Source organism: Plecotus auritus (genome assembly GCF_963455305.1).
Source record: "Plecotus auritus genome assembly, chromosome: 8".
In the NCBI taxonomy this organism is placed as follows: domain Eukaryota; kingdom Metazoa; phylum Chordata; class Mammalia; order Chiroptera; family Vespertilionidae; genus Plecotus; species Plecotus auritus.
Window position 1 is genome coordinate 128,571,105 of NC_137782.1, and position 17,403 is coordinate 128,588,507.

At 43.4% G+C, this 17,403-nt stretch overlaps 1 protein-coding gene across 2 annotated transcripts; it reads right to left on the reverse strand.

Moving 5' to 3' along the window:
* Positions 1–374: 374 nt before the first annotated feature.
* On the reverse strand, positions 375–16,800 carry MTHFD2 (methylenetetrahydrofolate dehydrogenase (NADP+ dependent) 2, methenyltetrahydrofolate cyclohydrolase). Of its 2 annotated transcripts, none has more exons than XM_080683907.1 (8): positions 16,627–16,800; positions 10,589–10,773; positions 7,572–7,694; positions 6,021–6,173; positions 5,311–5,418; positions 3,596–3,688; positions 3,080–3,205; positions 375–1,542 (listed from the first exon to the last, which is right to left on the reverse strand). In XM_080683907.1, the coding sequence occupies exons 1-8, from the start codon at positions 16,725–16,727 to the stop codon at positions 1,379–1,381; spliced, it is 1,053 nt and encodes a 350-aa protein (XP_080540033.1). In that variant the 5' UTR covers positions 16,728–16,800; the 3' UTR covers positions 375–1,378. The 2 variants fall into 2 exon arrangements, with proteins under 2 accessions (XP_080540033.1, XP_080540034.1); XM_080683908.1 differs by lacking the exon at positions 16,627–16,800 and adding an exon at positions 16,088–16,207.
* Between the last annotated feature and the right edge of the window lie 603 nt (positions 16,801–17,403).

The window sequence follows — 17,403 nt, forward strand, 5'->3', positions numbered from 1 at the left end:
TGTGTGTGTGTGTGTGTGTGTATACACATATATATATGGAGAGAGAGAAAGAGAGAGGAGAAACTTGGGAAGCACATCAAGTTGTTTGTAAACTGAACAATGTGTAAATTGAATGCATGGTTTAGAAAATACTCAGAACGACGTTATCCACTTAAGTGAATCTTACCTGGCTCGGCACAACCTGTTGGATGTAAGGTTAAATGGACTAGGCTGGTTTCTGCACAGCTCTTTAAACCACTTTGTTTAAGGCACAGGAGTGGGTGTTACCACTTACAGAAATAGCTAGGTCGATTACATCCAATGAGAAAACTATGGTTAGGTCACAACTAAGACAATACAGTAGCAGTTAGATACAGTATTTCAGAAACTCATTTCATACTAGTCAGAGTGTTTTATTTAAAAAAACAAAATAAAACAAAAAACTTAATCAGAAAGTCTGATTAAATTCAATATTAACTCAAGCTCTCAAAAACCTATCGGGGAAAGCCAATAGGTACATCAGAGAAAGCAGGCAGCAGGCTGACAATTCTTTGGTGGAAAAGGCAATTGCATACTTATACAACTGCCCTAATGATTATCAAGCCCAAGTTTTGTTTTTCAAAAATAGGTTTCAAGATCTACTAAAGAAACCATACAGACCTCCCCAACAGTACAAAAAAATTAACAATAAAGTTCAAGGATATAGGAAAAACCAAATATGACAATACACTTGAATTACTTATAAAATAAGCTTTTCAACCCCAGAAAACCAAAAGGGGACCTCATGAATGGTAACACACATAAAATAAAGGCTAATAGCACACAGACATTTTCCCAATGACTAACTAAGCTTTAAAATGACAGGATACTATTAACAGGTAGCTTTTCTTCTGGTTATCCGTCAATATAAAATTAGGGTAAATTTTTTCTCCTCAAATTACTATCATTTCTTCTTTTGTACCGTTTCCCTAATTTTCTCTAGCAACATTTTTCCTTTGGTTTGACCAGTTGAGCTCAAAAGGTTTGGAACCTAAAGTGAGTATCAACTCTTATTGGAATAGCACTTGGGAAATGCAATCCTGGAAAAGGCAATTTGTAACTGAAGTGGTCTGACAAAGTAAAGCAGCCCTTCTCTATTGCGTGTCCCCCATGCAATCACCAGGCTAATGGCTCCTCTCCTGGCCAGATCACATGACCCAGCATGATAATGGCATGATCCCTGGTGAGGTACTGGGGAGAGCTATGTGCACAAGCATCCATCCATTTAAGCTTTCAATAAATACAAAGCATTGTTTAAAACCATGTCAGTAGAATAAATAAGAGATGCTGCATTTCTATTGGCCTGTTTTGCCTCTTGAACTGGCTTGGAGTACTGTTCATGACCCGGAAGACACAATAGTTAGTTAGTTGCCACTCCAAGCTCTTTAGACTTCAGTACCACCCGCTCTTCAAGCCTCAGCACCTTTTTTGCAGCGATAATGGTATTCTTCATTAGCATCGCCACTGTCATGGGACCAACACCCCCAGGGACTGGAGTGATGTAACCGGCTTTTTTCCGGACTTCTATATAGAAGAAACAAAACAGCGAACTGCTTTAATTATGACAAAGGACATGTATGTATTTTAACATATCATGGGAAGCATTGGAAAAAAAAGCAGTAATATACATAAGCACCTTCATAAACCTCAAACTCATATTAATCACACTAATTAAGAGTAAAGGCTTTTGAACATACTAACAAAATAACATGCACATACTAAGCAAAGTTGTTCAAGGAATATTTATACATCTAAATCACCTATAATCTACCAGCCACACTTTCCTCCATATTAAGTCTACTTAAAAAGAAACATCTCAGTAGGTTGACTGTATGGGAGGTCTACCATAAGCATTACCTCAGTTAATACCGGCTTACAACATTTTCTTAATTTTATTTATATGCTATATTTATTCATACTGTTTGCCCAAAATACCAAGCAAAGCAATTTTCTGGAAAGAAGCAAGATTTTTTAATCCAATCTTTTTAAATTGATTTTAGAGAGAGGAAGGGGGAGAGATAGAGAAACATCTATTTGTTGTTCCACTCATTTATGCATTCACTGGTTGCTTCTTGTATGTGCCCTGACCAGAGATTGAACCTGCAACTTTGGTGAATCAGGACTATGCTCTAACCCAGCGGTCGCCAACCGGTGGTCCGTGGACCACTGGTAGTCCGTGAGGTCTGAAAGGTGGGCGACCACTGCTCTAACCAACTGGTGAGCACCTGGCCAGGTCTTTAACTCAATCTTAAAAAAACACTTGGTTACCGCCGAAACCGGTTTGGCTCAGTGGAAAGAGCGTCGGCCTGCGGACTGAAGGGTCCCGGGTTCGATTCCGGTCAAGGGCATGTGCCTTGGTTGCGGGCACATCTCCAGTGGGAGGTGTGCAGGAGGCAGCTGATCGATGTTTCTCTCTCATCGATGTTTCTAGCTCTCTATCCCTCTCCCTTCCTCTCTGTAAAATATCAATAAAATATATTTAAAAAAACAAACAAACAAAAAAAAAAACACTTGGTTACCTAGGCTTGGGTCTGACTGCTTTAACAGAAAGAGAAAGCTAGAAATATCAGCATAAAATTCAGATAAACATAATGCCTTGTGAACTGAAAGGAGATATCTACAGTACTAGGAAGTGCCAAATTTTCAAGAACATGGCTTTTTCCTGGACTGTTTTAACATTCCAGGTCTGGGATCTCCTCTTAAAATGAAAAATTCCGTAACACTTTTTAGGAGACTCAATGGTTTAGGGAAATCACTTCATTAAATTTTCAGACTTGTTAAAAATCTTGAAGTTGTTTTAATTATGAAATAACCCTAAGGAAAAACAATTCCCTGTAAAGTTTATACCTGCTGTCCACAATTTTATGATATAAACAACTAAAATAATTCTAGAATGTCTATAACTTTAAAAAGACATTTCTCTTAATTCTTGTTGAAAGCCTTTTAAATGGTATTACCAGAGTAACACAAGTTTAAAACTTATATGAAAATGATTAGTCCTAAATGTCCACTAATGGTAGTATTTAATGATTTATATATTTTTTTAAATTATACTATTTACCTTCAAAATCCACATCTCCAACCAACTTGGGTTTAGCAGTGATAGGATCCTGAATTCTATTTATTCCCACATCAATGACAGCTGCTCCTTCCTTGATCATATCTGCTGTGATCAAATTTGGAATGCCTGGGGAAATGGAGATAGGAATGCTCGATCACCTTACGGAAACATCTGAAAACGCCTGTCAGATTCTTATCTAATTTCAATTTTAAGAGACCTGGAAGAACAAGTTAGCTTGTTTTATAAATACCTACAAGAACTATTAACCAAGGAAACATTTAAACTTCATATAGTAAATAGAAATCCTTTGAGACTATAGAAATAACTTTCATCCATCAAGTCTATGATGAAATGACAGAAACCACTATACCAAGCACAACTCTTTCCTCATCTTTGTAGGCAACTCATGGTGTCATCCTAGGGCACTAATGAAAGGAATGGCAGCGAAGCAGGCAAGTTCTAAGACAAGAGGTCCATCTTCTGATGTCCTTCCGTCCCCTTCCCTGGTGCTCTTACCTGCAGCAGAGATCACAATATCTGCAAGAATGGTATGTTTCTTCAGCTGCTCTTTGGGAGTGTATCGGTGAGATATTGTAACAGTGGCATCACCTATGAATTAAAAAGTAAATGTATGATTTCTGAATCAAAGCTGGGATTGGAGTAGGTGTCAACTAGGCAAACCATTTTAGAAACTCAACATCTCTGAGAAAATAATTGATTTAATTCATGTGCCATATTTTCTAGACAGCCAATTGTCTTTTTTTTTTTTAATTAATTAATACTCAATTTCTTGTAACTTTTACCTTACTCCTAGCTCTAATCTTTGGAGTCATATATAACTAGATTTATTCTTTAGCCTATTTAACAGTTTTTCAAGAATTTTACCTTTGCTAAATAAAATATCACCAGAATTACTCAAGGGTTATTTTTTAAGTTTGCTAGAAGATATCTGGAAATATTTAGTTTTGCCATTATTTCTGATGTAATTATGTAGGTTCATATTATGATAATCACACATGATAACTCTGATTTGAGGCTTTTTCTTAAACAAATTAACAGAATTTGACATAATGACACATTAGAGTCATATTAAGTCAATCTTTTGCAATGGTCGAAGATTTTTTTTTTTAGGTTATTAAGAATTTTTTTTCCATTCTTAATTATTTTATTATGCATTAAAAAAATAATGTATTATCTATCCTTGACATCATTATCATACCTAATAAACATAACATTAATTTCCTAGTATTCTCTAATAACCTTTCCAAATTAAAATATTTTCCAGTTGTCCTGAAATTATCTTTTATGTTTAGTTGTTCAAGAGAACTATATACAATTTGTTGTAAATTCCCTTTAATCTGGAATTGCTTTTTATTTTTTTCTTTATTTTTTTTAACATATTACATATATTAGTACATACGAAGATTTTTTTTCTACCAAATGACACAGAGCAAGATACTAACTTTGAAAAAGAATTGCCTCTTAACTCCAACTATCAAAGCCATAACTGAAAATTTCTAATTGCCTACAACCATGCTTATACTTATAAAACTTAAATTTTTGAGGCTTATCCATTTCTGAACTAGTTCCATAATAAATGAATATAAATAAACTTTCAGGTGACACTGAGTACTGCTTCTCCCACAAAGACTATACCCCAAACTAGAGGCCCGGTGCACAAAATTTGTGCACTGGCTGGGGGCGGGGGGTTGGGTCCCTCAGCCTGGCCTGCACCCTCTCGCAGTCTGGGACCACTTGGGGGATGTCCGCCTGCCGGCTTAGGCCCGATCCCCAGGGGAAGTCAGGCATCCCTCTCACAGTCTGGGGCTCTTGCAGTCCAGGACCCTTCACTCCTTATCACCCGCCTGCAGCGGAGGCGAGAGAGGCTCCCGCCACCGCTGCTGTGCTCACCAGCCATAAGCCTGGCTTCTGGCTGAGCGGCATTCCCCCTGTAGGAGCGCACTTACCACCAGGGGGCAGCTCTTGTGTGGAGCATCTGTCCCCTGGTGGTCAGTGTGCATCATAGCGACCGGTCATTCCACCAATTGTTCCACCGTTCGGTCGATTTGCATATTAGGGTTTTATTATATAGGATATCTGTTAACAAAAATGCAACAAATGCAAATACAATGTTCCTTGGATGTTTAACAAAGTAAACACTTGGTCCACAGGACAGCCTCTGAAGGTCTCCCATAAGGGAGAAGACACTCTTCTGAAAGTGATTCGCTTACCTCCAGGACGTTCATGCGCCCCATCTGTGTGTAGCAACATTGCAATGGGCATCCCAACATTTTTGGACCTTCCAGCTACAACCACATTCTTCCCTAGGGTGGGAATGCCTATTTAAAAACATATAGGGGATCAATGAGGGAAAAAGTGGGACATATGTAGTACTCTCAACAATAAAGAATTTAAAAAAATTTGTTTTTTAAAATAATATATATTTAAAAGTAATGCCAGACTGTCTTAGGGCACCAAAGGAAAAGGCAGATGGCCTAGGACGTGAATATAATTATAATAATGAATGAAGTCGCCAAGCTGATTGCCTCAGTCAATTGGCCCTATCACTTCAAGACTTAAAGAAAACATTTTGTAAACTACAAAATGTTACATAAAAGTGCACTATCACCACTACCAAAGTTTCCTTCTCTGAGGCTTCTGTCCGCAGAGAACAGAACAGTCGTAGGCACAGACAATAGCATGAGGAAGGCCTGGGTGGGGTGGGGGTTGGGTGGAGGGGGTCAATAAGGGAGAAGATGGGAGACATCTCTTAATATTGTCAACAATAAAATTAAATTAAAAAAATAAACAGTCATAGGCAACTGCTAGAAAGGCTCTGGGGCGAAAGACTAGAGGTCATAGGTGGGAGTTTTCACTCTTTTACCATTTGCAAGTACTGCTTTCATAATACTAACAGACATACAATTGTGGACAGACCTACCAGTTCGCTTAATTATTTCCCACACACCCCAGGGGGTAGCCGGTAACATGGAATACTGGTCCAAACACAGTCGCCCCACATTAATTACATGAAAGCCATCAACATCCTTGTCTGGAGAAACAGCATTGCAGATCTTCCTCTCATCTATGTGCTCTGAAAAAGAGACCAGACCAGTGGCCTCATTCACTGTTGCATAGTTACTCCTGCTTGACCCAGCCTATCTGGTTTGTTGTGCAAACCTGTTATCTTTCTACAACCTGCCTCTAAGTGCCTCGATGATTTACTTCTTCCATCCACTCAGAAGGAACACATCAAGCAAAGCCAAATGCCAGTATCAAAGCCAATGTCCTCTTGTATAACTGCTTCCCTGCACTGTTCCTGGTATCAAGATCTCAATGTCAATCAGGGAGTAATTGGTATTCTGATGTAGGAGAGGAAAATTTCTTTTTCTTTCTATCTTTCTAAATTCTTCTGGCTGGACTAATAATCAAATTAACATAAGATAGATTAACAGGAGAAAATGTCCAAATTTATTATGTATGTATATTCCAGGATTCCGTAAGAATATGACACTGGCCCTGACCGGTTTGGCTCAGTGGATAGAGCGTCGGTCTGCGGACTGAAGGGTCCCAGGTTCGATTCCGGTCAAGGGCATGTACCTTGGTTGCAGGCACATCCCCAGTGGGGGGTGTGCAGGAAGCAGCTGATCGATGTCTCTCTCTCATCGATGTTTCTAACTCTCTATCCCTCTCCCTTCCTCTCTGTAAAATATCAATAAAATATATTAAAAAAAAAAAAAAAAAAAAAAAAAAAAAGAATATGACACTGGCCCTGGCTGGGTAGCTCAGTTGGTTAGAGTGTCATCCCAACGCACCAAGATTTGCAAGTTCAATCCCTGGTCAGGGCACGCACAAGAATCAACCAATGAATGCATAACCAAGTGGAACAACGGATCAATGTTTCCTCTCTCTCCCTCTCTAATAAAAGAAAAAGAAAGAAAAATAATATGAGACACAGGACAGATTAGGCAGTTAAGGCTTATATTTGATTTTGAGCTAAGGAGAAAGGGGATTGTGGTTGGGAACTGGAAGGTAATTCACATGGAGATGGAAAAGCAAATGTTTGGTAAATAAATGTTTGTTGGACCATCTTTAACAATGGGACACAGAAAAGACTTTATTAAAGGGGCTTGCTAACCTTCTCTCTGCTTATCACAACTGGTTTATATCTCTGATGCTATCTCCCTTCCTAGAGCAGGACCTCTATCTAAATTCCCTTAGGCAGTCTGAGGGAAGGTCAAAGGTTTACCCTAAGTCTTTTGTTTCTTGAAAATAACCAGCTTAAAATAATCAATATCCCCAAAGCCGTATTTTAGGATGGCAAACTCTACTTCCCCTCATTGAGTAGGTCTGCCAAATATCTAATAAAAAATTCACTCTCTGGACTTTACCTCCTCTTTGAGTCAGGTTCACACTAGGGGCCAGCAGTATAAAGTAACCAGGCCTCTCCACTCCTCAGAAATCCTTTTAAATGGTGGAGCCCAAAACTCACCAGGAAGCGGCAGCTGAACCAGGAGGCCATCAACGTTATCGTCATTATTTAGCTTACTGATTAAGTTCAACAGTTCTTCCTCTGAAATTGAAGCGGGTTTCACAATTGTCTCACTGTTGATTCCTATAAGAAAATTTCAAAGTTAAAAAATATTGAGGCAGCCCTAACCGGTTTGGCTCAGTGGATAGAGCGTCGGCCTGTGGACTGATGGGTCCCAGGCTTGATTCTGGTCAAGGCATGTGCCTTGGTTGCGGGCGCGTCCCCAGTGGGAGGTGTGCAGAAGGCAGCTGATCGATGTTTCTCTCTCATCGATGTTTCTGGCTCTGTCCCTTTCCCTAAAAAAATCAGTAAAATATATTTTTTTAAAAATATATTGAGCCATGCCCTAGCCAGTTTGGCTCAGTGGATAGTGTGCCAGCCTGCGGACTGAAGGGTCCTGGGTTTGATTCCTGGTCAGGGCACATGCCCGGTTGCAGGCTTGGTCTCCAGTAGGAGGCGTGCAGGAGGCAGCTGATCGATGATTCTCTCTCATCATTGATGTTTCTATTTCTCCCCCTCTCCTTTCCTCTCTGAAGTCAATAAAAATATATTAGAAATATATATATATATATTGAGGCATTTATATGCAATGTTGCCTGCCAGTCTTCTGCTATTGAGGTGTTTATTATCACATCCACCTGGTAGCTCAAAAGCATGAATCAGCTCAAAACGAACCTGAAACAGTAACGTCACAAATATATACACTAGAGAATGCTAGCTTGACGTTTCTATATGTTATTTATGTAATCCTCATTAACCTCATTTTGTGGACAGGAGACTGAGGCACGGCGAAACTGAAACAAGCCAGCTAGTAGCGAAACCAATCTTCCAGTTTCAAAGTCCTGTTTCCCCCCTGCAGCATGGTGCCTCCCAATGTCTTAGGAAAACACGGCTTGCTATTTTCTAGAGGCTCTAAAGGTTTTCCAATGAGAAGGGCAGGAGTCCTCACTCTTCAGGAATAAAGAATAGAGTATACCAATTGAAAAATGTATATATCAAGGGCTCACAGTCTAGTAACACCGCCCAGTCACGCCAATCCTTTCACAGCCCCTCAGAAGGACAGGGCACCTGCTCAGATTACTGACCCACAGATGAGCCCACCCACCTCTGATCTAACCCACACAAAGCCTGTGGTACAGCGAGACCTAGACCACAAATCTCCCACCGCCCACCCAGACCCACGCCTTCGGCATTCACAACTTCAACCACCTCTAAACTGCAAGGTTTAACTGGCTTTGGAACCAACCGGTGAAGAAATCAAAAGCTATTTCCCGGAAGTCAGTTATTCATTTCCTTCAACTCTATGCTGTGTCCTAGGCTACATTACTGAGGTCTCCTCCTCAATCTGCCCCACCCCCACTCTACTGCCTTAAATGACAAGTGCTCAAACACCTCAGTCAGATACTCTTATCATTGCTCAAGAAAAGCAGATGTGTGTTCAAGGCCACCCGTCCAATGTTAAAACCAGAGGCAAAGAAGATAAACCATATTCCTTTTGTCCTAGTCTATAAGCCTCCCCAGTAGATACACGCTGTTTCTGACAAAGTTTTGTCTATTCAATCATACTAGAGGCCCGGTGCATGAAATTCATGCACGGGGGGGGGGGGGGGGGGAGGGGGCTGTCCCTCAGCCCAGCCTGCACCCTCTCCAATCTGGGACCCCTCGAGGGATGTCCGACAGCCTGTTTAAGCCCGATCCCGGTGGGATCGGGCCTAAATGGGCAGTTGGGACATCCCTCTCACAATCCAGGACTGCTGGCTCCCAACAGCTTGCCTGCCTGCCTTCCTGTTTGCCCCTAACTGCTTCTGCCTGCCAGCCTGATCACCCCCTAACCACTCCCTTGCCAGCCTGATTGATGCCTAACTGCTCCCCTGCCAGCCTGTTTGCCCTCCCCTGCAGGCCTGGTCACCCCTAACTGCCCTCCCCTGCAGGCCTGGTCCTCCCCAACTGCTCTCCCCTGCAGGCCTGGGTCCCTCCCAACTGCCTTTCCCTGCAGGCCTGGTTGCCCCCAACTTCCCTCCTCTGCCGGCTTGGTCACCCCTAACTGCCCTCCCCTGCAGGCCTGGTCCCTCCCAACTGCCCTCCCTTGCTGGCCATCTTGTGGTGGCCATCTTGTGTCCACATGGGGGCAGGATCTTTGACCACATGGAGGCAGCCATCTTGGGTGTTGGAGTGATGGTCAATCTGCATATTACTCTTTTATTAGATAGAATAGAGGCCTGGTGCACGGGTGGGGGCCAGCTGGTTTGCCCTGAAGTGTGTCCTGGATCAGGGTGGGGGTTCCCTTGGGGCGTGGGGCGGCCTGGGCGAGGGGCCTGTGTTGGTTTGCAGGCCAGCCATGCCCCCTGGTGACCCAAGCGGAGGCCCTGGTATCAGGGGTTTATTTATCTTTTACAATTAAAACTTTGTAGCCTGGAGCCGAGCCAAGCCTTCTGCTTGCTCCGTGGTGGCAGCCATTTCTATTGGGATTTATGTATCTTCTATAATTGAAACTTTGTAGCCTTAAGTGAGGCCTGGGCCGGCCAGGGTGTATGGAAAGCTTGGCTTCCTCCATCGCCAGGGGCAACCCTAGCCTCCTGCTCTTTCCAGCTCCGTGGCTGCTGCCATTTCTGTTTCGTTTTATGTATCTTCTATCATTGAAACTTTGTAGCCTTGAGTGGAGGCCTAGGCCAGTAAGGGCAGGCGGAAAGCTTGGCTTCCTCCATTGCTGGGGAAACCCAAGCCTCCCTCCTGCTCTCTGTGGCCGTAGCCATCTTGGTTGGGTTTATTTGCATATTTACTCCTGACTGGCTGGTGGGCGTGGCTTGTGGGTGTAGCGGAGTGATGGTTAATTTGCATATTACTCTTTTATTAGATAGGATTAGCTTCTTCTGCTTGGGTCTCTGGTCAGAAAAAAAAAAAAGAGTAATAAATTACATGGGGTTTGCCCCGGATAAGCCTCACTTTACAAGCAGTCCGGATCTGAGCGTGTCACCTACCCACATCTGCAGCCGCTTTGGTTTTGTTGAGGACATAGGAATGACTTGCAGGATTCTCGCCAACCAGAACCACACTCAGGTATGGCCGTTTGTTGCCGGCTGCCACCCACTCTTCCACCTCCTGCCGCACTTCCTGCTTGATCTGCTGGGCAAGTTTCCTTCCAGAAATGACAACAGCTTCATTTCTGTAGGAGGCAAGAGAATCACAAAACCAAATACTAGCTTGAGTTTTTGTAAAAAGTAAAGATCAGACTACAAAAAAGAGTATGAAATACCCCAAATTTTGAGGGAGAGGAGGAGGGGGAATTGGAGGGAAGTAGTCAAAAGGTACAAATTTCCAGTTATAAGATAATGAAGTACAAGAAATGTGATGTACAACATGATGACTATAGTTAACACGGCCGCATGATACAGAGGAAAGCTGTTAAGAGAGTAGATTCTAAGAGTTCTCAGCACAAGGAGAAAATATTTTTTTTCTTTTTATTGTGTCTGCATGACGTGATATGAATGTTAACTAAACCTATTTGGTAATCATTTCACAATATTGGCAAAGCAAACCATCATGTTGTATACCTTAAACTTATACAGTGGTGTATGTCGATTATTTCTCAATAACGTAGGGGAAAAATACCCAAAACCTACAGTTTAAATTATTTTTTTTCTTTTTTTTTTTTTAATTGTTGAAGTATTACAAATAGTAGTATATATGTCTCCTTTTTTTTTTCCCCATTGACCTGCCCCCTGGCCTCCCCTATCCCCCAGTACATGCCTTTACCTGCCCCCCCTCCCCCGTGTCTTGTATCCATTGGTTATGCTTATATGCATGCGTACAAGTCCTTCGGTTGATCTCTTACAGCCCACCCCCCCTCCGCTAACCTCCCCTGCCTTCCCGCTCCTACAGTTTAAATTAAAATACGTGGTACCTAACCTGAGGAACAAGTGCAATCTGAAGAACAGATTCAAAGTGGGAAATCTGTATTCAGCTACCTATGCAGGAGTATGAAGTTGACTGAAACAGTTCCCATCACTAATCTGAAGCTCAGAGAGTTTAAGTAACTGACAGCTAGTACTCGGCGAAGTGGGGTCTCACACCCAGCTGTCTCAGTCCTGAGTCTAGGCCAGTGTTCGGCAAACTCATTAGTCAACAGAGCCAAATATCAACAGTACGACGATTGAAATTTCTTTTGAGAGCCGAAAACCGACTTCTGCACATGGGCCACGAAGTTTCAATCGCACTGTACATGTGCGCCTGCATGTGGTATTTTGTGGAAGAGCCACACTCAAGGGGCCAAAGAGCCTCATGTGGCTCGCGAGCCGCAGTTTGCCAACCACTGGTCTAGGCTTTTAATGCCACAGCCCCCTGCACGCTCACAAATCGATAGGCTAAATAAACAAACAGATAAATAAAATTGTTTTATTTTACCCCCTCCCCACTGTGAGGTTAAATAGTTCTTCCTATGTGCTGATATACCATTTGTAGTTTGTGTTTTGCCCGTGTTGTTAGCATCCAGTCATACGACAGAGGGAAGAGCAGTCCTGTTGGAGGGAAAACTGCTGGCTGGGGTGGGGCAATGAGGAAACTCAGGATCTGGAGGAACCTCCCATCACCAAAACCATGTTCAGATCTTTGAAAGGCTATCTCTTCCCAACAAGAACTGGGAACTGGTTAGACAGTTCTTCCTGCGTTCCAATATGGAAGATTCCTGGTTTCCTTGTTTCCACACAAATCCTTACAACAAAGTTCCCATTACGTAAAGTAGGATAAGCATCTGCTCCTTAAGCACAAAGATGCCACTGAAAACAAGTCTTTCCCTTTCGATTTGTGTCCTCAGTGTCATGAGTAATGCTCCAACCTCAAGACCAATGAAACACAACTGTTTGAAACATTAAAACAATCTACTTCCCTTCATGGCACATTTTTTAAAAAAATATTTTTATTGTTTTCAGGAAGGAAGGGAGAGGGAGAGAGAGATAGAAACATCAATGATGAGAGAGAATCATCGATCAGCTGCCCCCTGCATGCCCCACACTGGGGACTGAGCCCACAACCTGGGCATGTGTCCTGATTGAGAATCGAACCGTGACCTCCTGGTTCATAGGTTGACACTCAACCACTGAGCCACGTCAGCCAGGATCATGGCACATGTTTAATTCTCAAGGACAACATCAAGGTACTGGATGACTTGTATGGTCAGATATGATTAATTCTCAAGGCCTACTAATTAAAATAGAATTTTAAAGTGGTTCTTTTTAAAAACATTTTTATTGATTTCAGAGAGGAAGGGAGAGAGAGCGATAGAAACATCAAAGATGCGAGAAAATCATTGATCGGCTGCCTCCTGCACACGCTCTATTGGGGATCGAGCCTGCAACCCAGACATGTGCCCTTGACCGGAATCCTGGGACCCTTCAGTCCCTAAGCCAACGCTCTACCCATTGAGCCAAACCAGCTACGGCTTTTAAAGTTTTAACAGTCTTTAAGCCTTTATTGTCTACTTTTTATTTGCATTATGATTAAATAAGTACTTTACATCTCAATGTCTTAGATACAAAGCAGTAATTTTATATCTAAACCTTATATTAATCTGTATTTGCATCTTGTGAGGTATTAAGAAGATACCATTTTATAGCAAGTCAAATACTTTTTTTTTACAACCAAATAATTTTACTCAGATTATATCTAATAGTACTAGCACAGCACAAATTAATATCATTTCATATAGATCCATGGTACAGTAAGGAATTGAAGACATGTTAATATTTACAAATCCAGCTCAGAATTAGAGTTGAAGGGGACTTCATTAAAAGGGCTTTGCTACTCTAGCTGATTTGGCTCAGTGGATAGGGTGTCAGCCTGAGGACTGAAGGGACCCGGGCTCACTCCCCAGTTGGGGCTGTGCAGGAAGCAGCTGATCAATGATTCTCTCATCATTGGTGTTTCTATCTCTCTTCCTCTCTGAAATCAATAAAAATATATGAAGGAAAAAAAAAAGGACTTTGCTGATACAAGTACCCCTGGCAACATGCCTGATCTATATTAGGCATGGTCACCGCCCCCGCGCCCCCCCCCCCCCCCAGGCCAGAAAAGCATTTTGAAATCTTAGGAAACTATAGAGTGAAAAACTACAGAGGGCTTAGGACACTCATTTATATTGAATGAAAATAACAAATAAACTTCCAGGCATATATATTCAATAAAAATTAATTTCTTACTCTCTTCTGTTGGTTAGATTTATATTCACACATATGTAACCTTAATATGCAATAGATATATTTATCTACTTATATACTCATAAGAATATATCTATACTAATAATAGAGGAATATGCAAATTGTCCAGGACGCCATCAAAGTAATGACCGAATAGCAGCGTGGGGCGACAAGGCCGGCAGGGGGGTTCGTGAGGGACAACCAAACGACTGAACAGCAGGCTGCATGGGGTGACCAGGCCAGCAAGCAGGTGAGCAGTTAGGAGCCAGCGGTCCCGGATTGTGAGAGGGATGTCCTACTGCCCCCAAGGGGTCCCAGATTGGAGAGGGTGCAGGCTGGGCTGATGGGACCCCCACCCCCACCCCCGTGCACGAATTTCATGCACCAGGCCTCTAGTATACATATATAGATATACTTATGTAAGTATTCCATGAGAAGGACTTAGCTTGCAATTCATTAAAAAGTTCCTTTTGAAAGCAATAAACTTAGAGAGAATGTAACAGCACATTTGGGCTAAGAATGATACACTGAAGTTAAGGACACAGGGTTCTAGGATAAACAAACCAGAGTTCCAAATCCCAAAGGCAGATTCTGGATGTTGTGCCAATTTGCCAAAAAAAAAGAGACAAAACTGTCAAAGAATAACATGAACCAAAACAAAAAAGCCACAATGCTTTTTCTTGTAATGTAACTGTTTCAGCCCTCCTCTGCATACCACAGCTCAGCAACATGCGGAACAGCCCCGAAGCAAGTGAGTCATTACCTAACTTCCCATCATCTTTTTTGCCAAAGGGCAGATACCTCAAAATAAACAGAAATACAGACTCAGTTCCATGGGAAACCCCAAACACATTAACTATATTAGTTAATACTTATTTCGCAATTTAGTGCTTTCATGATGTGTTTAGAAATTTTTCTGTTAAAATTATGACCTAGAAAGAAGTCACGAGGATTATTCAAAATCAAAACTAAAATTCTAGTCAGTAGCATCTCCACTCTCCTCCTAATCCAATTAACATCCGGTTCATTTTACAATTCAAGATCAGATTATTTTAGAAAGAATTCTTGTTATCCACTAATGGAACCAGAAATGGCTGAAGACAGACACAAAGTGGGATGGAACTAGTATCTATTAAACACTAGATATTTTGCTAAGACGTTTGCATTGATTACTCTCAGTTACCTTGGGGCTATTATAATAACCCTGTTATGCAGAAGGGGAAACTGAGGACAGTAGATACAAGATACAAATGCAAACCTCTGCCTCCAAAGTCCCTTTTCCCTTATACCCCACTGTCTCCTAGACTACAGTTCTCTCCCTCTCTAACCATGAGTTTATGTTCATGAAACTCTCAGACCAACCCTCTAAAAAAGAAATAAATGTAGCCTCTTTAAAAATAAAATTTTTTTTTTAAAGTTCTACATGCCAGCAGTAAAGCAATACAACGGAACCATAAATACCAAACTGAGTATTGCCCTCAGAGACATGGAAATCTACTTGTTCATTCAGAAAGGCAAGTAAAAGGAGGGTATTTGTTGCTGGAGAGCAAGCAAACTGGTCCAGTTCTGTAGGTAATAAATTAGAGGACAGTTATAAATCTCTACTCAATCATAAAAGCCACAGGCCCAAGTGACCAGAACTCAGGAAGGGAGGAAGGAGGAGGAGAACAGACTGTAACAGAGATACTGGAGAGGCAGGTCAGGGTCAGACCAAGATAAGCCTTAAAAAAAAGGAAGAAAAGCCTTTAGTGTCCCCGCCCAAGTCTTCTTTCAAGAGGGCATGAATCCGAATTCTGTGCTTCTACAGCTCCCTGGCAATGTCTCATAACATTTTTACACCGAGAGGACACGACACACGTGTGTTCTGCCCCTTGACAAGTGAGTTCCACTAAAGAACAGTTTTCATCAACTCTGAATTCGCACAGTGGGGCACAGCACCGTGCCTGTAGGAAAGAAAGGGCTGCTCTTACAAGGCTTAGGTCGCTGGCAATGCTAAGGTTCTAAAGATGGAAAAGTGCACAGATTTAAGGAGAGAAATCACAGCTACCCCAAAGGTTCTGCAATCTAGGTTTAAGATTGAGAGTGTGAGGTCCAGGCAAAAAACTATTACCTCCCAATGGAAACGCAAACAGAGCTCCCCTCCTCTTTCCTGGTTATTTATCAGCTCAGCTGACACTGCCTGGCATTGAGCAGCTCTTAGGTGGGCTGCAGCCAAAGCCCAGGTAATCACAGCATTTATTCCCTTGGGAGGGAAAGGGCCGGGTGTAGAGAGGCGCGAGCCACACCCACCTCCAGGAGCAGTGGGAAATGCGGTACCCCGGAGCAGGGCGGCTCGGGGATTTCATCAGACTGCACCAACCCCCGCCGCCGCTAGGGTCCCGGGGAAGGACTGTCGCTGAAGGCTGCTCATTCTGAACACTTCCCGGCGCGCGCCAAAGCGTCTCCTCTGCTTTCACCAAGACGGATCTCGGCATCACCCAGGGCAGCCGACAGGTTCCGCTCGGTAACTCGGCATGTTCCTGTAAATCGGGCGCCCCAGAACGCGCCAGTGCCTCTGCTCCGCCCCGGGGACCCCGTCCCGCCAGCGGACTGGCCCCGGGAAAGATCGATGCCCCGAGCCTGCGGGAGACAGGCTCCCTCCGAAAGGCTGGCACTGGTCACAGTCCACCGCGCCGGGCGAGCACCCAGGTCACTGGCTGCAGCCGCGCTCGGCTGCCACGTCGCCCCGCCAGTCCTCTCCGTGGACAAGCCGCCCCGGACGCAGATGCTCAGGAAGTCCCTCGGAGTCCCACTGGAGCCCAGGCGGCCCCCGCTCCCTACTCTCTTACCGAACAGCCGAGAAATGGAGTGGACAATGACGGAAGCAGCAGTTCTGTGCGGGTCGGAGCAGCCGAATGGCCAACGTGGACACGAGGGATGAAGCAGCCATGCCCCGCACCGGCGTCGGAGCCTGAAGAGAAGCGCGCGCTCCGGCTGCGCGGTTATACCGCGGGCGCGTGTCGGGCCCCGCCTCTCGCCGGCACCCATTGGTCCCTGTCCAGGAAAGCCTTGCTTGTGATTGGAGCAAGGAGAGCACGGAGCGAGGCCCTGGAAGGCTCGGAAGCCTCGGGACCACGCGGTGATTGGCTGAGGAAGGCAAGCCCTTGCCAGACGCAGCTGATCGCCGAAACCTAACCAACCTGAGCATTTGTTCATTCGTTGCTTGAACAAATAAATACGTGAGCGCCTACTGTCCGACTGTTACTGTAAAGAGTGGCTAAAAAGGTGGGCAGGTAAAGTGCCAACTAATAAATGTAAAAGAGTGATGGAGTTAGAAAACATCTAATTTGGTGAACCATTGATTCAGAATCGTCAATGGATGTCAAAACAATTGGGTGAAGTTGGATTTGGAACAAGATATTCACATTGCGGAAACCGGTTTGGCTCAGTGGATAGAGCGTCGGCCTGCGGACTGGGGGGTCCCGGGTTCGATTCCGGTCAAGGGCATGTGCCTTGGTTGCGGGCATATCTCCAGTGGGAGGTGTGCAAGGGGCAGCTGATCGATGTTTCTCTCTCATCGATGTTTCTGGCTCTCTGTCCCTCTCCCTTCCTCTCTGTAAAATATC

Coding starts and splice junctions, on each gene's coding strand:
- MTHFD2 (XM_080683907.1), bottom strand. CDS start 16,727: ATGGCTGCTTCATCCCTCGTGTCCACGTTGGCCATTCGGCTGCTCCGA. Junction 7,695..10,588: donor CAAAGCGGCTGCAGATGTGG/GTAGGTGACACG, acceptor ATTTTCTTATAG/GAATCAACAGTGAGACAATT. Junction 6,174..7,571: donor GGTTCAGCTGCCGCTTCCTG/GTGAGTTTTGGG, acceptor TCTCTTTTTCAG/AGCACATAGATGAGAGGAAG.